The sequence below is a fragment of the Bactrocera latifrons genome, unplaced genomic scaffold, assembly GCF_001853355.1.
Source record: "Bactrocera latifrons isolate USDA-ARS-PBARC rearing strain unplaced genomic scaffold, ASM185335v1 scaffold_427, whole genome shotgun sequence".
In the NCBI taxonomy this organism is placed as follows: Eukaryota; Metazoa; Arthropoda; class Insecta; order Diptera; family Tephritidae; genus Bactrocera; species Bactrocera latifrons.
The window spans coordinates 24752-50304 of NW_017537076.1; the positions used below are offsets into that span (position 1 = coordinate 24752).

The 25553-nt window shown below is 34.0% G+C and overlaps 1 protein-coding gene across 2 annotated transcripts in view; it reads left to right on the forward strand.

Annotated features, from left to right (window-relative positions):
- The window catches only part of LOC108972799 (Ig-like and fibronectin type-III domain-containing protein 2), a 42685-nt gene that overhangs the window by 9407 nt on the left and 7725 nt on the right, over nucleotides 1-25553 (forward strand). For both annotated transcript variants that reach the window (XM_018939613.1, XM_018939612.1), the window contains exons 9-15: nucleotides 10231-10375; nucleotides 16888-17023; nucleotides 18169-18361; nucleotides 18419-18665; nucleotides 18747-19425; nucleotides 19845-20086; nucleotides 20303-20541. In XM_018939613.1, coding sequence (XP_018795158.1) covers nucleotides 10231-10375; nucleotides 16888-17023; nucleotides 18169-18361; nucleotides 18419-18665; nucleotides 18747-19425; nucleotides 19845-20086; nucleotides 20303-20541 — 1881 coding nt within the window. The remainder of the gene's footprint in view (nucleotides 1-10230; nucleotides 10376-16887; nucleotides 17024-18168; nucleotides 18362-18418; nucleotides 18666-18746; nucleotides 19426-19844; nucleotides 20087-20302; nucleotides 20542-25553) is intronic.

Below are 25553 nucleotides of genomic sequence, written 5' to 3' on the forward strand. Positions count from 1 at the left end.
AAAAAACCAAAAAAATTCTTAATCAGTAAGGATGCTGTTATAATCCCTATTTCAGGGAACACGAAAACAATTTTTTTTTTGAAAAATGGCAACTGCCTGAAAATAAAAATAGTTCTTTACGCTTTTTTTTGAAATTCCTCAATTATTTTAAAATATTAAAAAGAAAGGATAAAGGATTATATAAAGAAGGTTCACACAAAATTTCAAGTAAATCGGTTGTATAGAACTTGGTATAATGGAAAAAAGTAGTTTCGAGAAAAACGCGTTTAAAAAAGTGAGTCCCCTACCGGGCTAGGTACTGCGTCACTAAAGTAACTGTAGCTCTTAAAATAATTTTAATTTTTAAAAGTCCTTTAGAGGATATGTTCTTAAGGGTCTAAACTTTCAAAATTCTAGAGTAGAATACCCCTTAGGCATTAAAGCAATATGATTCCTGTGGAGCACAGTTGTTTATCTATTGAAAATTTCGTTGTATCAGAGTATAACATTATTTAATTAATTAGAATAGTGTTTTTAGTCATATTCGAATATATACTATACATAAAATTGGTATTTTAAGAAATGGATTTGTTTTTACTATTTATTTTTATAACCTTTTAAGTGAGAAACATCCTAAAGTTCGTTATAAATTTTTACGGAGTGGGCTCATGCCAATTTAAAGATAGCTAAGCTACATATTTCTTCCCGTTTTTTGATCTTTGTAACTTTGTTGCATCACTTTGTATTCGATTAACAGTACAATGTAGAGGTGGCAATGATTCAATTTGTCATCTATTGCAGACCAACCTCTTCTATGAGCTAAAGAACACATATATCCAGTTTCTCTAGATGGTTTCGTAAATATTTTGATTAATAATTTTAGATATATACATAGTTCTCGGTGCCTCAATACGACCAAATATAACTCTTTATTGAATATGGAAAAAAACAACGACCATCATGATTTTTGAGCTGCTTTGCCGCAGCTCTTTTGGTTTCGACTCATTTCTATCCTTCCATTTCGATGATTGTTGACATATTTGAATGTAAAACTTATAAGCCCATGTCTCATCGGTAGCTAAAATGCTCTCAAGCATGTTGAAATAGATTTTTTTTACGGTACTCTTTTTGAAAAAAAAAATAAAAAGAAATCAGCTCTATCGGCACGAGTTGGGCAAGAACGCGTTTCATATGTAAAATATCCACCAAAATCACTCGCGAGTGATGTCGAACTCTCTTGCTTTCTCTCTAACCTGGCGATTTTCAGTCACCATATTCTTCACATTTTTATTATTTTCATAAGTTGAAGAGGTCGAGTCAGCCAGAGCGAGGCATGTCTTCAACGATTTCTAGACGGGCTTTGTACCGCTCATAGACATGTGTTTTAGATAAAATTAAATAACCGCAAGCCCATTTCAACATTTGTAACGATTCAGCATTCGAAATTTGGTTAAAAATATAAAATTTGAGACAACTTCACTGTTCGATTTTTTTTCATTGTAAAAATCGACACGCACCACTGGGTGCGACTTAAGCGGCTGCTGTAAAGGAACTAGTTGACAGATCGCGCTCATATTTGGTATAGTAATTAAGAACAGTCTTATCAATTTAGCAAAATTCTTGCAATATCATTTACGCGGACAATTTAATTACAATTTCTGGGTGCTTTTTTGTCACAATTTATATTACATAACACTATATTTATCTCTAACAATTTTGGCTGTGACACAATATACACATATAAAATCGTTTATATATCTTTGAACTTATAAATACGAATAAGCCTGTCCATATGTATGTATGAGTATACTCGTGTATGTATAACTACAAATATAACCCTTCGTTATTGACAAAGCGGTCAATAAATCTTCCGAAGCTTTGCATATCCCTGTCATTAGTAGAGCTTTCAGCCGTTAATTCTAGCGACTTCGTCAGTGTAAATACGCCTCACTGTTTGCCACATCAACATATAGCGAAACGTGTTTACAAATTTTCGGCGCAACAATAAATTTAGGTTAAATGGCAAAGTCTATGACGTGGACACAAGGATTTGTGCTAAATGCGTATTTATAAGCGAAAATGTACAAGTGTGTAAAAGGGAAACAACAAAATATCAAATTGATGCCAAAAACCACAGCTGGATGTGAAAACTATTCGAGATATTCATGTGATGGCGATACTTTTTGCATATGAAATGACACTTGGCGTGTGGATATGTGTATTAGGGTGATGCAGTATTCTCGGAAGATGAAATAAGTTTAGTTTCTATTATTATATTTTAAAAGTTAGCTCTATGAGATTGATTGAAAGTTATCACTGCTATTTCTACATAGATTTTATTTGCTCTCATACAAAAAATTCATGGTTACTATATGTACTGAGTAAAGCTGTCATAAATTAGTGGTTTATGAGTGTTTCAGGACCTCTGGAGGTAAAATAACGTGATAAACTAATATGGTTTTAAGCCTTTTCCATAAAATATACTTTGAATAGTATATGTATTATGTTTCTAAAATTAGTTTAAGCTCTTTCGATTTCGCGATTTTTACTTTAAAATTATGTAAAATAAATTTGTAATCCAAAAATCTGGCTCAACCTAATACATAAACATAAGTACCTTTGTTTACATGACAGCGATTGAATTTGCAGTATATTTTGCTCAGATTTAGCAGTATGCGCTATTTGTTTCAGTGAATCCGCCTCCATAATGGCTTAATTACACCCGACTTAATTCAGCAGCAGCAAAATATGTGTGCTCAGAAGCCACTCTGGCGTATACGCAACCTTTCGGAATAAAAAAGGTCCAAGTAAAAACTAACAAAGTGTACAACCAGAATCATCACACAGCTAATTTGTTTTGGTGAAAGCATTATTTATGTATTTATTTGCTATAATATTGCTAGCAGTAGCGTAACAAAGTCTTGCAAAAGCATTATTTATTAATATCTTTATCTGCTCGCTTTGAAATTTAGTTGTTGTTATTGTATCGTTTTGTGTATGGACGCCCCAGTACATATGCTGCAGAATTATGATCGTAAATATATACATATATATATATTCCTATTCGAATATATTTAGGCAGTAACACATATACATATGCTTATGTTAATATGCAAATACACCTCTTATTGCATTCCACAAATTTTCGAGCTCTGCTATTTTTCAAATCGCATTGCTTTAACTAAATTTCTGTTTTTCCTGCTTTCGTACTTGTCCTCACCCACAATATAGGCTGACAAATTGCCGCATTATTATCCATTTTTTCGCCGCTGCACACCTTTCAGCTATTATTAATGGAATTTATATTGGTATTAATATGCCAACTCATTTTCAAAACTGTCAGCTATAGAGTCGCGGCTGTGTGTATTAGCCGGCAAGTGAGCTAGAAAATTATTTTCGTTGACCTAAATGCAGCCACATGCATCCGGAAAGGGCGCAAAAAAGCCAAAACGAAAACAAATAAATATAGACGCGTAGAAAACTCATAAATAACAATAACATGGTGCAAATAGCGGTTTTCATAACGGTTTTTAAATTGTTTGTGCTTGTAAAATATGCAAAGCCGAGTAAATTGTTGAAAGTGTAGTCGTGAAATTTCGGTTGGATATGAGGTTTAGTTGCTACTGATTCTGATAACTAATCATTCTTTGATGATAATCAATTTCTATTGCATTTCCTGGCTTTTCAAGTTGTTTTTCATATTGAAGGTCTTGGGTAGAATCCTAAAGAATCAGACTATCAAGAGTGATCTTAAGTCAAAGTTCATTCGGAGATTTGGTTCATTACGGTACCAGATGCAGTTCCGTTATGAAGGCCAGGTGTTAGTGAGATACCCAAAGTTTGTTGAAATTAGACTTATATCTCTCCCAGTGTTTCATTCCGTTGGGGCCCCAAATACTTAAAGCATAGCCCTGTCTATTCGGGAAAAGTGAACACGGATGCTCCAGAAACTTCCTGCAGTCTTCTCCATCTGTCAGTTCCATTACAAATGATTGTTTTGCCAAAAAACTGTGCTCGGCGGGTATTCCAATCATATTCCTTTAGCTACTTCTTTCGAGTGTCAGAAGGAACATTGTATATTTTCCATTTCACAAATGACTTTTGCAGTTTTCCACCCAGATAGATCGTTCCGTCACGTTTTGACTTTCTTTGCTATTCTTCTGTCAAGATAGTTGTATAGTCAAAGCATGGATAATAGAATTTTCACCACGTTTTTAGGTGACAGCCGTTTACTTTTGGAAATCTCGTCCACTAGCTGATTGCCCTCCATGCCTTTGAAACCTGGCGCCCATAGAGATGAAGTCATTTGCTTGGTGTCACTCCCCACTACTGTGCTGCTTTCCAAGCCACTTCTGGCCGATATGGGACTTTTTTGTTGTTAGCTAGAACTTATTTCAATTTTAGTCCAGAATTTCATAGCTTTGGCATCCAATCTCTGAGGAAAAAGTTGACATTATCTCGTATAACTACCGACATTTTTTAAAGAAAAAATATGCTACATTTCATTATCGAAACTATTTTGCTTGAAATGTGATTTTACTTTCTGTCATCATTTCCTGTTACTTATGATTACTATAAATATTGTATTTATATAAAGAGGTTATATTAAGTTCGCCACGAAGTTCTTAATACCTAAAACAATATGTATTAATGATCAGCGTGGCGCGATCAGGCGATATACATATCCATCCGTCTGTACATACACAGCGCGAGCCTCTCTAATTTTTCAATTTAACGGTATAAAGTTTTGAAAACGTAATTTTTAGCCTTAAGAAACTGTTATTTTTTTTACAAGGCATTGGTATAGTCTCCAAGCATATTAGAAGATAAAATCACAAAAGTGCGCACTTTAGAGAGCTACGCGCACACTTTTTCATTCGTCTAAATAACTTATACTATATAATATTATTTTAACAGTAATTAGCATTTACGGCACATTCACTATAATACCATATGTTAATAAAAAAATAGGGAATTCTGCTACTAACTGTACACAAATACATACTTTTTCCTTCCACGCAAACCACAACCGACGATGGTCGCCTTTATCTGTGATATTCGCGCCTTTTACTCTACCTTGCCACGTGTACTTAATGCGTGTATTGTATTGTACCATAAGCGTATGTTATTAATAACAGCTGCAGCAAGGTTGGTTTGCGGTTGTAGTGCTACGCTATGCAACGCTTCTTTATGCTATGTTATGCTAAATCGCTTCCCCAGTCAGCCTCCATTCAGCTTCTAACTGCCAATTTACTGCAATCACCGCTAATGAAATATGAAATTATTCACAAGTGGGACTCCTCTTGCTAACGGTGCTGTCGCCGCAATTTGCATACCGTAAAGCTTGTGTGAGTACACAAAAGAGGAGGTCGAAACAGCTATTATGTATATATATCTCTACATTTATATCTATGTATAAGTATGGGCGTATGAATTTGCGTGCATACATATGCGTATGTGGGTATGTAAGTGTATTCTTTGTTGCGGAAAATGTAATTTGTCCGCGCCACCAGCAGCAGCTTCTTCATAAATGTTTAGTTTACTCACCCATTTGCTTAGCATGTCAATGCGCATATATTTGAATTTAATATTTTATATTGCTTATGCATGCGCGACTGCGATTTAGCCATAAAGTGTGTGCTTGTATTATTTTCTTAAATCTTACGGAGATATCACAGAAATCTACGGCACATAGGCGCATCAATGGCAAAACTAATTAGTAGAACAGATCGTAAGAAGTGGAACGGTTATTCGAAATTGACATACACTCTACAAAGAATAGAAAAATTACTGTTTTCGCGCAACCCCTATACTTCAAAATGTCTTTTTGACACAATATCTCAAAACTCGACTTTAAAACATATATTTCTGAAGAAAAGATTCGTTTTTTTGCTTGCTTCTCCCACCAAATTTTTCCTTCCAACTTATGCTCATTTTCTTTTTCTCTTTCAATCATCCTCTTTTTCTCCTTCAATCCCTCGTTATTTCGTCATTTCTTTCAATATTAATACCCTTCTTTTTCTCCATCCAGCTCAATATCTTTCTTCCCCGCTCTCTCTCAATCTACTTTCCTTTCTCTCTTCTTCACTCTCTTTCTTTCTAGAAATATTTCTGAAGGAAAGATTCGTTTTTTTGCTTGCTTCTCTCACCAAATCTGTCCTTCCAACTTATGCTTATTTTCTTTCTCTCCTTCAATCGTCCTCTTCTTCTCCTCCAATCCCTCGTTATTTCTTTCAATGTCAATGTCCTTCTTTTTCTCCATCCAGCTCAATATTTTTCTTCCTCGCTCTCTCTCAATCTACGTATTCTTTCCTTTCTCTCTTCTTCACTCTCTTCTCTCTAGCGATCTCCCTTTCTTACTCCAATTTTTTATCGTTAACTTTAGGGTGAATTTTGTCTATTTCATTTCCTACTAAGTAATCCCCTACCGCTGAAATATACTTAAGCCAACGAATTTTCCAGTCATCATAGTACTTGGAAAAATCCTCCGTCGTGATGGCCATCAGAGCCTTTTTCGGCTCACCTTTTAAATCCTCAATTGAGTCAAAACGGTGTTCTCGGAGTGGTTATGTGAATTTGCTGAATAGCCGGAAGTTACACGAAGGCAAATCTGGCGAATGCTGTAGTTTCGGAACGATATTAGTTGAAAATGTGGCGAAATGATCAGGAATAACCAATGCAGTATGAGATGGTACATTATCGCACTTCTTTTCTTTAATTAATTCATAAATAGTAAAATCGAAGAATTCACTTTTAGAGCCTCACAAAATGGATATTTTGATGTGAAACTTAACATACAGGTCAATAACAGTACTACCAACTTACAGAAAAAAAATTATGGCTTCGAAAGTTACGCGAAGTATAAATTAAAAATTCACCTTTCAATTAGATCACAGTAGTGTAATGCTTGAGATGATACCTATTCCATAAGCTACAGCCCCATTATAGATGAATAGTTTTAAAATGTAGACTAAAGAAGTAGAAAAACCATATTGTGGCTCAATCTATTTGCGTTCCATTTTTAGCCTCTTTGAGTACTCATAGTTGTTGTCTTGAAAAAAAAAACAACAATAAAAAATAAAAAAATGGTTGGTTGATTCGTAACTTTCACCAAGAGTCTACGAGGTTTAAGAACCAGCAGTAATTTTTAAAGAGTCTGAGATAAGTTTTGAGAAGTACAATTTCCCACCTATTTAAATATGCAATGTCATTAAATTCTTAAAATACAGAAATTGTACCAATTTGTATCAGTTAATAGTATCAAACTAAAGATATTGTATGTAGCGACACTAAGCTGAAGTAAATATTTTTGGGAAGGGTTGCCATCTGTTTATAACTTTTAATTAAAAAAAAATGATAAGACAAATGAATGTGGCAAATGACGTGCTCAATTCGACGGACGGAACAAAGTTTTCGCATATCCAACATTCGTTGCCACATGATTATTTAATTTTTAAAAATTATATGTATTTGAGAAATTTCTAATATTTAAAAATATTTTCATTTTCGATGTGGCAAAAATTATCTCTCTCCCTAAACTTCTTTCCTATCCTTGCATCGAAAGAACTTGATGATTACAGTTATTAACGAAATGGAGACGATACAATTAATTGCTCTCGTCTTAATCTATTGCTATAATACACCAGTTTAGTATTAACTAAACGCTTACCACCTAAATCAACTATCACCTAGTTGCTACTTAAGCTTATATATATTTTATATATGTATCTGTATGTGTGTGTGTGGCGCGTAAGATACATTAAAAGCAGGTATCATAACAGTGCGACGCCCATTGAATTTGGCTTAGCTGCATTGCCATTGACTTAGTTACGACTTTGCGGAACGATATGGCCTGCTGTGGCAAGTAGCAGTTTGCGCATGCGCCGCACATTAAGCCACACACATAAACTTTACGTGCCCGTATTTGTGCATTTAAGTGCCGCAACTTAGCAAATTTATTATTTTTATTGCTTTGGTCGCTTGTTTGGAACATACGCTGCCGCGCGCACACGTTTATTGTGCCATATGTTGACGCGCTATTGCTGTCATTAGGCGTGGAAATATTAACACACTACAGCAACAACAATCAGCGACTGTGGCTCCAACAACAGTCAATGGTTGAGCAAACGTGCAACCTTGCCAGATAGTCAATTTGCCGCCGCATGTTGTCGCCGCAGCTAATGTTAGTCAAACGTTTTTAAGCGTTGAGCACGTTTAGAGTTAGGTATTGTTTTTTTCTTGCGTTTTCTTGTGTTAAAACGCAGCAATAAAAGTAATTATGTAACTCTCTTCATACAGGCATGGTTTTGTGCTGAGAGTGTATGATAAAATAAGAGTTTAAAAAGCAAAATAGAATATTTTCATACAATATTTTATACCCTCAACCAAATAAAACGCATAATTGAACTCATTTTATTAGTACGTGTTTAGTTTTTATGAACGACTGAACAGTGTGGCCTACGAATATTTTTTCTAAACCACTCCAATATAGCATTTGTGCTTACTGTTTCTACTAGAAAATACAATTTCTGATGTCTGAATGCTACTGTTTAAGGATTTTATATTTTAAAGCATATAATTAATTTTCTCTGCCCTTCATAGAGATATATGCTTGTTTTAGGGAGTTAAGGTATTTTTAAAACAGGTATAAATGTTTAGTGGGGACTTTATTTTCCATATACTATAAATCCAAGTCCGCGCCGATATCCAGCGTTTTTGAAACTTGTCTCAAAAATTGTGAATCAGTTTAATATTTGCTTGCATATTTTGGAAATCATTGAACGTCAAAATGTTTATGTTTTGGAGGTTTTGCTTTCTTTTACTTTTCTTCCTTCATAAACTCGTACATAGGATACTTTGCCAGTCGTTTTGAAGAATCATGGCCATCATTTTATGTAGTAATTTTATATACTACATGCGCTTATACTTGATTAGGGGTAATAATTTTGCTGCTCAGATAAGAGAAACTGGCATCATATATCAAAGAAACCATCAACTATTATATATATGTACATAATTTTACAGAAACTAACATTCTTTAGTAAATTCAAGGTTATCTTAAGGTAGTTTAGATTCTTATCATTGAAAATAATCTAAAAAAGCTTTGATTACTTTATGGAACTCATCGCTAAAGTACTCATTGATGTCTAGGTGTCAACAATGCCTGTTAAACATCTTTCTTGCATACACTGATAAATGTCATTAAGGCAACGTTCCTTTCATCATCCACCACAATTGACAGTTGGTAATGCTATCCTTCTTTATCAATTTATGGTGAACTTAAAGCGCTTCGTAGATCAATCTCTTATTGGCGATTTTGCACTTAGGAAAGACAATGAACCAGTGATCATAGCTGTCTAAGTGTGAACTTCGATTTATCTTATCGTTACTTTATTTTGATTTTCCCAAAAAATTTTGACAATAATGAAGTGATTGTGAAAAAAAAATTAAGATATCTCTGCTTGTATTTAGAAATATTGGGATAATATTGGTAGTACCTCCCGAAATTGGGAGTTTATTCTTGAACTTTATGGAGCTTTAACTGAAATAATTTTTAATAACCTGATGAACTTTTGACATAAACTCTGAACTTGTGAACTGCATAGACCTCTAAATATATTATACTTTTTTCTCTATATAACTTAACTTTTTGTTCCGTTTTTTGTCTAATCTGTCAAAATGCGTCTTGTGCCAAATCTCGTAATTTTGCATTGCTAAAATAATTGAGTGCTTCAAAATAATTGCTTCCACCGCTAATCCATGGCATTGCCGCCAAATGCCGGAGCCTAGAATTTTCGTAGGCCAAAACAGCAACTGAATCAACAAAACACATTTTTCGCGCACATTAGCCATAAATTGAAAACGAACAAAATACCGGTATATGTATGTACATGCAACAACAGAATTTTCGTACACAACCATATATCCATATACACATGCAGAAAACAATATAATTCTAAAAATGCCAATTCCAATTTGAAATTTCAATTGCATGCATTAATCGATTGATGCCGAACTGATTGGCTGTGACCCCTGCTAATGTTGTTGTTGCCGCTGTTGCACCACCATTATTGGAAAATGTGGCGCTGCTGACCGCCAACCGTGGAACCGCCGACCAACAACCACCCGAACACCAAAATGTCTAACCATCTGCATGCGTACACATACTCACACACATATACACATACAAATATATACAAATATATATGTATCCACACATTTTCACGTTCATATTTGGCCGCCTCTCTACAGGAATTGACCACAAATGAGACCAGCATTGCGCTGACGAATTTGGAGCCGCACGCATTGTATCGCATTATGGTGGTGACGCGCGGACGTTATGGTACAGCGTTGCCATCGTCGATGTTGCTGATCAATACGACCGATGATGAGAATGGTGAGTGTGCTTTAAATAGATTACATATGTATGTATATGTATACACACATACTTATATGTATATAGAAAGTAAGACTAAGATAACTCTGAAAAGCTATGCATATTGATACAGTAGTACATGCCCTGTAGGAAATATAATATATAGCGTGATTTAAAATTTTTATTTTATTTACTATAGCGTAAAACACATCGTAATTAACGAAATCGACAAAAACTTATTTAAAATTTTCAGTATCATATTTGATCTTTATCAGGTCTTTGTACCTTGTATATAGTATATTATGTTTGCTACGTAGTTTGCAACACCCAAAAGAAAACGACGCAGGCCCAAGCAAAATTATATGTAAATGATCAGATTACGAGCTAAGTTGAGTTAGCCAGGCGCGATTGTCTTTTTTCGTCTGTACGTATGTATAAAAACTAGTCCTTCAGTTTTTGAGATATCGTTCTGGAATATGTTTTTTCTCCCCAAGAAGCTGACAATTCCTCGGAATGGGCGATATCAGATCACTATAGCGTATAGCTACCACACAAACTGAACGATATAAATCATGTTCTGGTAAAAAAAAAACGTTCGTATTTGCGATGTGTATTAAAGCTTCGGTGAACATTTTTTCTTATTCTTAGTTAATAATAATATGGGAAACTTAAACTAAGTGTTTTCTTGATTATTTAATCTCTTCGACTTGAACTGTGTAGTGGACGTGAGAGCGATTCAGCTCAATAAATATGTTTCCTCAAAATTATAGTTCGCCGACAGGCATTGTCACACACTCTAGTGAAATTTTGCCATGAAAAAGCTCCTAAAAAGACGTGATCCATTTGGAGTAGGCTTCAAGGCTTCTATATATCCTATTTGATATACCATAAATAAGGCATCAGCTGAATATTTTTATATATATAAAATGTCGGTTTTTCGCTTAAAAAAGTAAGATTTTATTTTACATATATAGACGAGAGTCGTAATTTCAATATATCACTATACCTCTCTCTCTCTGCAAATATTTTGTTACAGCACTTTCATATGCAAGCCGGCTCCTTTCAACAAACAATTTTTATTCTGATCAAATATCTCCCGAACTGACAAAAAAGCTAAATTTTGTGTACTTTAGTATAGATCTTTGTTACTGCCTTCAAAATAAGCTCCTGAGTTTTTTAGATATAAACCTCGGCAACGATAGCTTTTAGTGCCTGCAGAGAATTTTCATTTTTATGGTATCGGCGTATTTTGTAATACCTTTCGTTAGATTGCTGGATAGTCTGGACGTAGTGATGAGTTTGATAAATGTAGAGCTATGTTGTCAGGCATCTAGTTTCTGTCCTCTACTTGAAGCCGTTGAAATCTTTTGCTATTCAAGCACTGTTTCTCTGACTTTCTCGATGTTGTCATCATCTTATCGGTTTGATTCACTACAAATATCTATGCCAGATATATTTTTATCTAAAATATTTTTATCAAAATAGTTTTAAGCTATAGAAATTAAATCTTGGTATACTCGTATACTGTTTTAGGAATTTGAAACGTCGTTAGAATTAGACAAAGACTTTCTCGAAACAAAACGTTGAAATCCATCACAGACTCTAAATAATGACCACAGGGATAAACCAAACCTGACTTTCAAGAGAGAGAGAGAGAGTGAGAGAGAGATGCGAATCTCGCAGTTTGATCAGAATCATACAAAGGAAAAGTGAGAGCTGCAGTAGAATACTGTTAGAAGAGTGCAGCTAAATTCAAGTTGTCTATAAATCAGTGATGCCCAAACGCACACTACCAATCTGTGTGCTTGTGTTGTAGTATGAGAGAGCTTGCTGCTACACCCAAAAAAATACAAAACTGTAGTATTAACTAATATAAAAAAAATTTGAAAGTGATTCGACAACTTTTACAAAATTGTGAAATTAATGAAATTCCTTATTAATTTTTTATCAATAACAAAAATAAAGACAATTCACATGACAAAAAGAAATTAATCTACCTACCATGACTTGAGCACCATCAGTACATATGCTACTTAATTTAGTTATATCAAAGACTGCAAGCACCTTTGAATATACAGCATTATACAGAATGTTACCAGTCACATGGCCATGCATAGATACAACCGAAAGCAAGTCCATTTTTGTATCGAAGTTTTCATCTACCGTTTTTACATAAATAATTGGTTCACATCGAATATATCTGTACTCTCGTCAATACATATGGAATAATACTTGCTTTTTGCACCTTTCGCATAGTCATATTATAAATATGTCCGCCTATTACTTCAGTGCGTCGAGTTATAGTTGTCCGTGATAAAGGTATTGAACTGATAGCAGCGAAAACTTCCTGACCTATAGTACTGAAACATTGAAAAACCTTTTGACACATATCTTAAAAAAAAAAATCCATCCTCGAATGGTCTTCTCTGCTTTGCCAGCTCTAATGCAACAGCAAAACTAGCCTTTCGTTGAGCATAACGAACGCTTGAGTTTTCCCCCAATGAATCGTTAATGAATTGCTCATAAAACTGTTTTTAGTTGGCATATAAATAATTTTCTAGAACTGCCCGTTACCGATTCATAAATAGAATGGTTTCCGCTATAATGCCTTTTAACATAGTACTCTCTATGTTATGTGTTTACAAACTAAACACTGAGCATTACCGAAAAAGTTTTCGGAAAACAAAAGCTTGTTTTCCCACTCAATATCAAACATAGTAAAATTGTTAATCAGCGCGCACATACAAATTACATGCGTAGCAGTCAACAGTCGTTGATCAAGTGATTTTCAAATGCACATTAATTTTCCACAATGTNAAAATAACACAATGCAACCATTTTCCGGTTAAAAGTCGGCCATCTTGGTTTATCAAGAGAAACTCAACCCAGAACTCCCCTTGACGTTTCTACAGTGGCACCTCTCAGCTGTGGCTTTGTTTACATAACATCAGCTGATAGTGACTCTACTCCTCCTCTACCGTGGTTTGCAAAATTATGCAATTGCAAATATTTACCATCAACAATGAGCCACTTTTTTGTAGTTTCTGTATAACCCTTGCAATTCACAGGTGATCGGTGAAGAAAAACATTGTTTGTAAGCAAAATTTTCGCACATAATGGAAAATATGCCAAAAAAAAGTTTTAGGAAAAAATTAACTGACGCTTTATTTGATGCAGCTGCTGAAGAAATTATGAATATTGAACATATGACAAATTTCAAATTTCTTGTTTTTAATTTACAAAAATTTCTCCATTTCTTCTCTCTGGTTACAATGTTTTTATTTTTGACAGCAGCTGATAATTTGCAAACCAGTGGTGCAAATAATACAATGGCGTTTTAGTGTTGCTTATTTGCAAGGATATAGCATTTGCATCGCTAAACATTAGTGTAAAATAAAAAAATAATTCCACCAGATTCTGAATTGCTCTTACAAGTAAATCTACAAGTAAATCTATTAGTACAGTGAAATTTCGATAACTCGTATCTGCAAGGGGCCACAATTTAAATACGAGTTATGGAGTTTTTCAAGTTATCAAGTTATACAACTTATAGAGGCAACCTACAGAATATACGAATTATAGAGCTTTTTTTTATTTATTTTTTCAATTTTACATAAAAAACAAGAAACGGTTAAAAAATGTACTATGTTTTCGTCAAGTACGGTTTTTTGTGAAAAAAATACGAGTTGTAGAGGCTTTTGATACACATTTTTCAATTTTTTCCTCAAGAAAAATAGGAGTTATCAAAGTGACCGATATACATGCATTTTTCGCGAATTTTTATAGGGACCGAAGAAATAATATCAAATATCAAGGGTTTTCGCTTATCGAGGTTACGACTTATCAAAGTTTCACTGTACTGCAAACAACAACAATTTTCTGCTGGACTGATTTGAATCATGTGTGGAAAAAAATTTATCAGCTTTGAAGATGTGCGCATGTTTCAAATGAAATGGCTCGTTAAAAACAATTGAAGAGCGCCCATCTGCGGTGACAGAGGCCAAATCCATTATTTGTGGTGCGTGCCGCCTCCTGGTGGCCAACTGATGACTTAGATTCTCGTATGATTTACGAATTGCTCAATTGGAAACATTTTTTCGTCAGAAAACACAATGTTAGGAATTTGGCCGCTTTTGGAAAAGCGAAGCAACTGCTTCGTTCTCTCAAGTCTTACTTGTTGCTGATTCCGTGAGAGATCATGGGAATTTTGGGACTTGTAAGCTTGATTTTTCAATTTGCGTCGGATGCTGCGGCCGGATATTTTCAATTCTTTAGCCATTTGATTGGCACTTCGTCGTGGATTTCGCGCAAGTCGCTTCTTCACTTTTACAACCATCTCATGTGATGCTGCAGTCTGTTGCTGGCCACCTCCATGGAGTTTTGCTTTGCTACCAGTATCATTATAACGAGCGATGGTGCGATAAACAAAAACTTTATTCACATTAAGGTGTTTGAACTCACGAACAATTGCGGGCTGTAATTTTCCAGCTAAATATTAAGCCATCACACTTTTACGTTTGAATTCTATCGCTGATCACTTTTTTGCGATCACTTTTGGCAAAACGCTTTAGTACACTTGTGAACAATCCTGCGAATCGTCATTCAGCATTTTTATAAACAGCTGATTCTACTGCGACAGCTGCGCGAACGGTGTGAACTTGGTTACACTGCGAGTGCCGGACCCTGTAAATCAGTGTTTAGGGCAGTGATGCCCAAACGCACACTACCAAACTGTGTGCTTGTGTTGGAGTATGAGAGAGCTTGCTGCTACACCCAAAAAAAAATACAAAACTTTAGTATTAACTAATATAAAAAATATTTGAAAGTGATTCGACAACTTTTACAAAATTGTGAAATTAATGAAATTCCTTATTAATTTTTTATCAATTACAAAAATAAAGACAATTCACGTGTCAAAAAGAAATTAATCTACCTACCATGACTTGAGCACTATTAGTACATATGCTGATGTCTTTGATATAACTAAACAATTCACGTGTCAAAAAGAAATTAATCTATTTTGATATGATATTAATCCAATTAGGTAGATTAATTTCTTTTTGACACGTGAATTGTTTAGTTATATCAAAGACTGCAAGGACCTTTGAATATACAGCATTATACAAAATGTTACCAGTCACATGCCCGTGCATAGATACAACCGAAAGCAAGTCCACCTTTGTATCGAAGTTTTCATCTACCGTTTTTACATAAATAATTAATTGGTTCACATCGGATATATCTGTACTCTCGTCAATACATATGGAAAAATTCTTGCTTTCTTGCACCTTTCGCATAGTCATATCATAAATATGTCGGCCTATTACTTCAGTGCGTCGAGTTATAGTTGTCCGTGATAAAGGTATTGAACTGATAGCAGCGAAAACTTCCTGACCTATAGTACTGAAACGTTGAAAACCTTTTGACACATATCTTTAACAAAAAAATCCTTCCTCGAATGGTCTTCCCTGCTTTGCCAGCTTTAAAGCAACAGCAAAACTAGCCTTTCGTTGAGCATAACGAACGCTTGCGTTTTCCCCCACTGAAGCGTTAATGAATTGCTCATAAAACGGTTTTTTTAGTTGGCATATAAATAATTCTCTAGAACTGCCCGTTACCGATTCATAAATAGAATGGTTTCCGCTATAATGCCTTTTAACATAGTACTCCCTACTTCGGTTAGTTATGTGTTTACAAACTAAACACTCAGCATTACCGAAAAAGTTTTCGGAAAACAAAAACTTGTTTTCCCACTCAATATTAAACATAGTAAAATTGTTAATCAGCGCGTACATACAAATTACATGCGTAGCAGTCAATAGTCGTTGATCAAGTGATTTTCAAATGCACATTAATTTTCCACAATGTATAGAGAGCGCTTGACTAATACGTGTGAGCGAATCTGTGAGAGAGCAATAAAGTCGGCCGCCCGCGGGATAGGTAAAGCGCTTCACTGCTATAAATACGGCCACGCCTGTTATTAGAAATAAGTAAAGTGATCGTGAAAAATAATTAAAAATATGTGCTTTAAGATTGGCTAACACTGAACTAAAACGGATGCAAAGTTATGTATAGAATTTCTTAGTAAGATTTTGAAATGGCAGAGTAAATTAATTTTGGAATTAAAATATCAAATTTTGGCTAGTATTTATTCTATTGCGAACTTCATGTCATTTTACTAATTATATTCTAGTCACTCAAGGTGTATACGCAATTTATGTCCTTTTCAACTATATCTGATTTACTATTAGAGGATTGAGAACATTTTTCCTACTGGGTAACTTTTTGTCAAACTAACACACAAATACATAAAATTAAATAGAAACATTTTTGAGAATATATAGCTAGCAAAATATTAGTGACGACCAATATTATAATTGGTTGGCTTATTGTGCTGGTTTTTAACAGAATTTTTTTTTTAAATTTTTCGAAATTTGCATTCTATTTCCGCTAACTTCAGCATTACTATTTTCAGCAATGTTACATGGTCTTGCTTACTAACAAAAATCTATATTTTCTCATTTCATTCATAGTCACAAACAAGAATAATACCTATGGTGCACCCTCTCCGCCCCACTCGCTTTCGATTACATCACACAGCGCGACCTGGATGCAATTGACTTGGCAGCCACCAGAATATTCGCATCCGCATGAGAAGATTACCTACAGGTGAGTGCCAATGAATGGGTGAATGACAGAGTGCAAAATATCAAATGCTGATAAGAGATTTCATAGAAATCAGCTAGTGTGACGGAAAATGTTATTATGTAATAGAAAATTATAGCAAAAGGTGAATATTTCATTAGAGTAATGGATTGAGTAGTTGAAAAAAAAAATATTCATATTTATTTGCAGTAGATAAACAGCCAGAGAGAGACGGCTGAAGTTCATGGTGACATCAATACTGATAATTGTAGATAATCTCAGCTTGATATTTTTTTAATGAGTTAAAAGTATTATAAATTATTTCGAGTTTGACCTTTATTAAGTAATATCTAAAGTTATCCAAATAGTTACACGTCCTGAATATCAGTTAGGTCTGAAAATTTCAGCTTAGTTCGATAGTACTAAATTTGAAGGTCTCAAGGAGACCAGATTACAATGTTGGCAATGTGAATCCATTTCAAAAATATTTTTGTTTGTAACGTTTGAAGAACTCAAGGGTAAATTTTACGAATTTTTCTTTAATATATGACAAAACTATACTCCAAAGTCGATTAAGTTGAACAACTTAGGCTAGTTTCGAAAAGTCATTTTCATCATTTATGAAACAAAACCCCTAACTGTAGAAATAAAGTCGAGGCCTATCTATCTATCCTCCATGTTCCATATTAGCACTGGGTTGTAAGCCAAGCCTCCTTCACATATTATTGACCCCATTATCCTAAATAAAAGCTTCATAAATGGTCCTTAGGTATTATATCCCATATATATTATTCCAGAAAGGAGCTGACACTTTCTAGGGAAACAATTTGTTTGTATCTCGTAATAAAGTTACTAAGTTCAACATGTGGCTGGAACAACTTGAGTCCAATAATATGTCTGCGTTTGAGCTTTGAGCTCATCTCTGTAGGATCTCGATGTTTTGCTGATTTATTTGCATACAAATGGTATTGTCAATGCGAAACAGGCATTCCTAGTTTAGATTTTGAAGATGGTCGGATCAACCTTTGATTCTATCTAAAAGTGTTTAGAAAATTAATAGAGTTTGGATTTGGATATTATAACCATATGAGGAATTATTTATATGGTCTTGAATCTTAGTAATGAATTATTGACATGATATTATTCGTTCTTCCCGTATCCCGTCTTAGAGTCTACCACAAACCCATGAAATCGGAGAAGTTCAACAAAATCGAAACTAAAGTAGCATGGCTCCGTATGAGCAATCTCAAACCCAGCTCACAACATATACTCTACGTCGAAGCTATTGGTGAGCATGCGACATCTCTGCCTTCCGAGACGCTGGTGGCTTGGACCGACCCAGCGTTGCCAGCATTCGTGGATGTAAGTGAGAAATAGTGAGAGAGATATCTACCTACTACATAAACTTCGTTTTCACAGCCGCCAACAGTACACCCCGCCGATAACATCCCCGAAGGCGGTTCGATGACCATACTCTGCTTAGCCTTGGGTAATCCGGCGCCAACTATTTCACTCTACGTCGGTGGACATTTGGTGCGTCAGGATACGTCGAGACACATGGTTACAGTAATACATAATGTTACTGCTGACATGGAGCATATATCCTGCTATGCAGACAATGGTTATGGTGTGCCTATGCAGGCCACAAGAAGAGTCAATATTTGCTGTGAGTTCTCAAAGACTTCAAACTGAGTTTTGTGGAACAAAAACTTATTTTTTTACCTTACAATTCTTTCTTAATTTTTAGATGCACCAAAAATTACCGCCGCCGGCATCACCGTCGCCTCGTTGGGCGATGAGGTCGAGCTGCGTTGCACAGTCGATGCGAAACCAACACCGAAGACCATCTTCTGGCGTGATCATGACGGCCGCGTGCCCGTCATACAGGGTGGTCACTTCGATATCTCAACTAAAATGAATGAATCGCATACAAATCTTTACACAATGTCGCTGCGCATCAATAAAATGTTGGCGACGGATGTGGGCGATTACTTCTGTCATGCGGAAAATGCTTTTGGCTCCGCCACGTCGGCGGTTTCAGTGCGCATACGAACCACACCCGCGCTGGGACGTAATGTATCCGAGTGTTGTCGTCAAATGAATGTATCCATGGCCTGCCGTGCTGCTTGCAGTTATTACGTCGATATCGAGGCGATCGCCGACAAACCCGAGTGTATTGTGGACTTTGATAAGCTGATGAAATGCGCGGCGGACGGTTCCGATCACCGCAGCTGTTGTGCTGATGCGAATGTGCCGCGGAAGTGTTTGAATTGGTGTCGCGGTGATTCGGTGCGTTCAAAGGAGATATGCAGCCTGCAATACTCGCGCACAATTGTTGGCTGCTTTGAAATGAACAGGGATAAGCTGCCGGGACCACCGGAGAATATTGCTGTCAGCGTTATGTCGGACAATGAAGTCATGATTAGGTGAGTAGTGTAATGATGTGTGAAATTGGTAGGGTTGAATAGTGATAAAAATTGGGAAAAGTTTAGAAAGAACAGGCTATAAAATCAGGAGATGAATCTATAAATCATGAATTCGAAGTTCTGAAATTGAAGGTCACATTTCGGTCTAGTTTTTGATTGTGATGACTTGACCTTATCTTCGACGATCTTCTGAGAAACTTTCAATGAATGGATTTAGTTCTTGAATATTTTACCAACAATTCATTTACTGAGGGATTTTCCGGAATAAGTACCTATATTTCATAAATAGTTTTAAGGAGAACTGAGGAGTTGACAGTTCTTGTTCAGTCACATAAAGCCCAAAGTCTCATTCGAAAAATTACTATGCACATCAAATACTTTATTCAATTACCTTACAAATTCTTTCTTTAATTTCATAGATGGGATCCACCACAAAAGAACCCCAATGTGGTTGAAGGTTATCGGATATTTTACCATGAGGCAGCCATACTTGCAGGTGATTCCAGTGAGTCTAGCGGTGATGGCATGACCTACAATGCAACAACACTGCAAAATACCACCGAAATTAGACGCCTTGATGTGAAAGAGACCACGGTGAATATAAATGGTTTGAAGAAGGATGTGCTCTATGAGCTGGTGGTGAAAGCTGGCAATTCTTTTGGTGAGTTCAGTCACAAGACTATTGAATAATAATATTATACATGTTGCTACAGAATATAATAAGTTTGTTCACCTAACGGTTGTTTGTATCATCTAAAATTAATCGAGATTTATAAAGTATTATATATAATATGTATATAAAAGCATTACATTTAGTATGCTATAACAATAACAACAACAATGTCATTAAATCAAAATTATAAAATTGTGTTTGCAGGCGCTAGCGTTCTCACCGAACCAGTTAAATTCACGCTCGGCGATCATCACGTCACCTCAGCGACGACATATTCAAATGCTGTCGGCACCATCAGTGGCATTGTGGCCAGCATTCTGGCTGTGCTATTAGCGGCAGCGGCCATTGTGTTTTATCGGCGTCATCGCGCACGTAACGGTAAGGCTGGTAATGGTGTGGCTTTCGAAAATCCAACATACACACGCGGTCTGGAGCAAGTTCAGGTGAGTGCGGATAACGGGAATTAAATTATGCTGCCATAAATATGTGTGTAGTTTTGTATTAGGTACTTTGGATGTTGTATGTATCTATGTGTGTGTGTGCTGGTATTGAAAGTGGATAATTGTTTGAGGTTACGGTTGGTTACGGTGAAGAGTTTATGGCATATAAGCAAGTCAATTGTGGGGAAAAGCAAATGTGTGTCGAAATAGTTTTGGAATTGTGCACAAAATAATATTGAATAAAATGATATATGGAAAATGTGAAAGTGAAAAAGTAATCTGTGAAAGTTTTGAAAAAGTTAAATTTCTAAATATTCGAAATATTATTTTACCAGAGAAACCATATATAGCGTCTACTAAAGTGATTTTGATTAATATCAAAAACCGTTATATATATATTATATAGAATTTCTAAAAGGATAAATCTATATTCAGTTAGATTAAGAAAAATAAATATTCTTTATGAAGAAGTTGGACCATCATCACTATCGCCATTTTTGGTAATGAAATGTTCGAAATCGAAATAATAATTTGGAGGATGATTGAACAACTTATAGTTGATGCTCCACCAACTATTCCTCAAAAAATATTCTTTTCAAAGCCTTGGTTAATCTTTCATTACAACCTTTTGGTCGGCATTGTAAAAAAAATGTTTTTTTATAGCTCAGAAACAAATAATGGCGAAGAGTGTGATGCCTGAGGTATAAAGCAGTCTTCGAAAATATTAAAATAAGGAAGTACTATACATTATTAACTTTCTTTGTTAAACAAAAAAAAAAAAAAAAAAAAAAATATATAAAAATATAAATGATTCTAATATTAAAGATATATACAATTTTTATTAAAAATTATACTCAAAATCCCCTTAGACTTACGAAATTGAGGGTAATAATGAACAAAAAAGTCTTGTGATAACAGAAAGTCGACATTGAAGCGATAGTGTATATTTCTTCTGAAACAATTTGTATATAAAGAGGCAGTTGAGTTTAAGTAAATAGAAATAGATCCGAATTTAAATCCGCATGAACTGCAGCCCACCTGAAAACATTTTGTGAAATGGTTCCCCATAAGTTTGTAGTAGTAATCGGTATTACCTTTCTTTAAAGAAATATATTGACATCACAATCCCGAACCGATTGCAGATATGTGCAATGAATACAATTATTATAGATATTATAGATTTATTGGATTCACGTAAGCAGTTATCATTTTACTGATAACAACTGTCAGATTTAAGGAAGCTGGGTACATTAAAGTGTTCATACTATGACCTTCTAAAACTCTCTACTTTTTTGATAGCATCTTTCAAAATTTAGATCTCTTTGTCGCAAAGTTTACTCTTGACAGCTTCATATACCGACGCGAGACATCTGGATAGGATGAAGCCATTAGAGAACAAGAGCAGTAAGTTTCTAAGGGATGATTCGAAGCTCTGAGGAAAGGTTAGAGAAGAAGTTTTTATTGAACGAGCTCTACCTCAAATATATTTTTAGAATACGGGTTTACCGTAACGTTTTTTCCGTAAAGGTGGCTGACAACAGTAAATTTTTTGACCACTATTGCCTCCTTTTTCAATTCCAGGTATTGAGTTTTTAAGGTTGTAATCCACTACGATTGTGAAAAAAATATGAAATACAATTTTGTGGAAATAAAACCAATAAATAAAAATAAAATTCAAATAAATAAAAAATAATTTCAAACGTTATATATTTGTTTATACAAGTTAATATCTATAGCACAGAATACAATTCGTGAGTTCTGAAAACCTACCCACAATATCCGACCCTTCTTGGGAAGCTAATTTAAAGATAAAGATGAATAAGCGATACATTACGGTATATTGTCTATAGAATTTTAATTGTCCACCGAATTCTTTATGTTTCAAAAAGAAAATGTTTCTAAAAATTTTGTAAATTTCCATTCTTCTTTCTCTTTCATAAATATAATATTTTATTTTTATGTAACGCGGTATACCAAATTTTTATTTATACAATTATTTAATACAAACAATCAAACTAAATTCCATGCAACACTTTTACTGTGCTTATGCAACAAAAAAAAAAAAAAAAAAAAAAAAAAAAAAAAAAAAAAAAAAAAAAAAAAAAAAAAAAAAAAAAAAAAAAAAAAAATTGTTAACGCAAACACGAAATGACCCAAAAAGTGCGTAAAAGCAACCTTTTGCACATTTATTGAAGCCGTAATAAAACAATGAAGAGCAGAAAAGTGTGGTGAAAAAATTCAGCAAATCCCCCATTGAATAATTTTCAACTGCAATATTTGACTTTGTTTGCGTAAATGGTAAAGCTGCAGCTGCAGCAGCTTAACCGGCCGCTTAAGCCCATTTACATAACTTACAGCAGGAATAAACGCCACATGAACATATTGCTCTGATGCCACACACAAGACGAAGCACACATGGAACATGATATAAATACATATAATTGTATATGGGTGTGTGTATGAGGACGTGCGTAGAGCGAAAATAAATTTTTTTTATGTTTGTGGATTTGTTTTCCTTGCTTGTATGAGCATCATATATAACCGTATGAATATTGACATCTGCTGTGGAGTATCCCGGTGTTGACCTGGTATTTAACGTTTTTCATTACGGGTGAAAATTATATTAGCTTGGTTTCAACAAAGCTCAAACAGTAAATAAGGATAGTAAAATTTATAACTAAATACTTTAAGATTTTAGTTGATTTTTGATACCTTAGATATGTAGAAAATTAATAAACAAAATATTTAAATACAAAAACTTTTATAGTTTGAATAGTAGAACTACAATTTTAGTAGTGAATTTAGAAAAAATGCAATCAAATCAAGATCATATAAATAGAGAAACAAAAAATTTGAAAAAACACGTTTAAAAACTAGATTTTACCCACAATTATCCATGAATTTCTATGTCATAAAATTCGTTACGATTTGAAAAGAAAAGCAAACAATCCAAAGAAGTAGGTTTTCAATTTAATTTCGAAAAAAAAAAAAATTCTGAAAATTATATAAAAAGCATCCAGGTGATTCAGTTCCAGATGAAGCTCATATAAGAGTTTTAACTTTGTAAAATATTAAAAAATGGCCACACATTTTAAAATAGTGGTACATTCGAAATTATAACTAAATAATGTTATGCATATTATATTAATTTTTGATTAAAGAAATATCAAAATTAATGAAGAAACACACTACAATAGTAACTTATTGTACTCGTCTGGAGTAAAAATTTTTATATGGAAGGCAAGTCACAACTCAAGAACAAATCGACGTGAAAATATAACAAGTTTATAAGTATAATGAACCGAGCTAAGCGCAACCAGTAAGTGTGACCTAGGTTCGCCGAAAGTCAGGTCTAAGTAACGAAAATGATTCTACGACTTCAAATATGGTTTAGAGAGTTTTTCGTAGCTAAAACCACAATAACCTCAGATCGATCTTTGTTCGCAATAAGTCCAAAAAATTTGTGTCCTCTAACATATAATATAATTTTTTTTTTTTAATTTTGTCAGCAGCACAAAATTAATTAATTTGTTTTGAAGATAACTTTCAAAATCGAAAGATTCGCCTTTGGGTTTTGAAATTCAGGTTACTGAAGACGCGATTACTAAAGAAATAAGAATATAGACACCATCCACATTTTTCTTTCATTTCAATGATTTTTAGCACATTTGTTCAAATCTATACATATGATAAGATTATTCCAAGAAAAAGTCGGACGTTTTCTGGCGAAATCATTTTTATACCAAAAGTACAACTTTGAAGCATTATAACGTCAGGAAAGTATTATACAGCATTAATCCGGCCTATGGAATCGGAACTGCCCCGATTTTTATCTTTTCGAAGACTGTTCCGCATAGCACTTCTCGAAATTACTTTATCAATGTTTTCTGTTGCTACAACAAGAAATTTTATTAATTTTACGATTCGTTATTTCGTAGAATTTTTTTTTTTATTAAATAAAATTTATATAAATTAAAGAATTCTATGAAAATAATGTTTTTTTCCTGTGGTTGGAAAACTAAGTTTTAGCTCCAAAAATAAATAAATAAATTACATTTGTTCATATTTCTTTATATAAGCATACATTTTTATGTAGTCGAAGTGCACAAAAAATTAAAAATTTCGAAAAATTTGAAAAAAATAGCATCAATTGTATTATAGTATACAAATTTGTATAATAAAAAAAGGTTAAAATAAATAAAGTTTTCGACAACTTAACGCAAACACATAAAAAAAAATTAAAATAATGAGAAATATCTCAAAATCGTTTAAAAATTTCGAAAAAAAATAAAATTTTGTAGAAAATATCAATACATTTTTTAAATATTTTTTTTTTTTTAAATACATATTTTATATTAAGCATGCATTTTTTCCTATATAAATATCGCTTCAGATTTTATATTCGTATGAAGAAATAGCTGGTGTGAAACTTAAAAATATGACAGTTTGATTCGTAGTCATTGTTTCCTGTGCTGGAACGATTAATTTCATGGTAAAACATAATTTTTTAAAATGCGTAGTATACCCTTGAGTGCTTAGCGTAAAAATGCTTTACAAGCCATTAAACACAAAAATGTTAAAGACATGGGGACTTATTGTCTGCACCACTGAAGCTATTTTGCCATATGACGCGCGGATTTAGATTCAATGAGTAATTTTAAAACTTCTTTTAAACCATTTTGAATAATTGTTTAAAGTACTTGTATTAATTCTTTTTAATAGAATATTTATATATTTTAGCATCTAAATTTTATGCGTCAAAATTTTCAAAATACTGAAATTTTACATTTAAACTCCCACAATTTTTGAAAACGATTGGCAAACAATTTGCTTTTAAAGTATGCGACCCAAATTAATTTGCATGTATGCCACATTCCTTAACCTTTTTTGTGTATGCATGTATGTGTGAGAGTGGGTTAGAAAAAAATAAAAGTTACAAAAACGAGAAAAAACTAACCTATGCGTTAATACGCATACAAAAACGCTTTGTTTTTTCTTGTTTTTCCAAATTTATT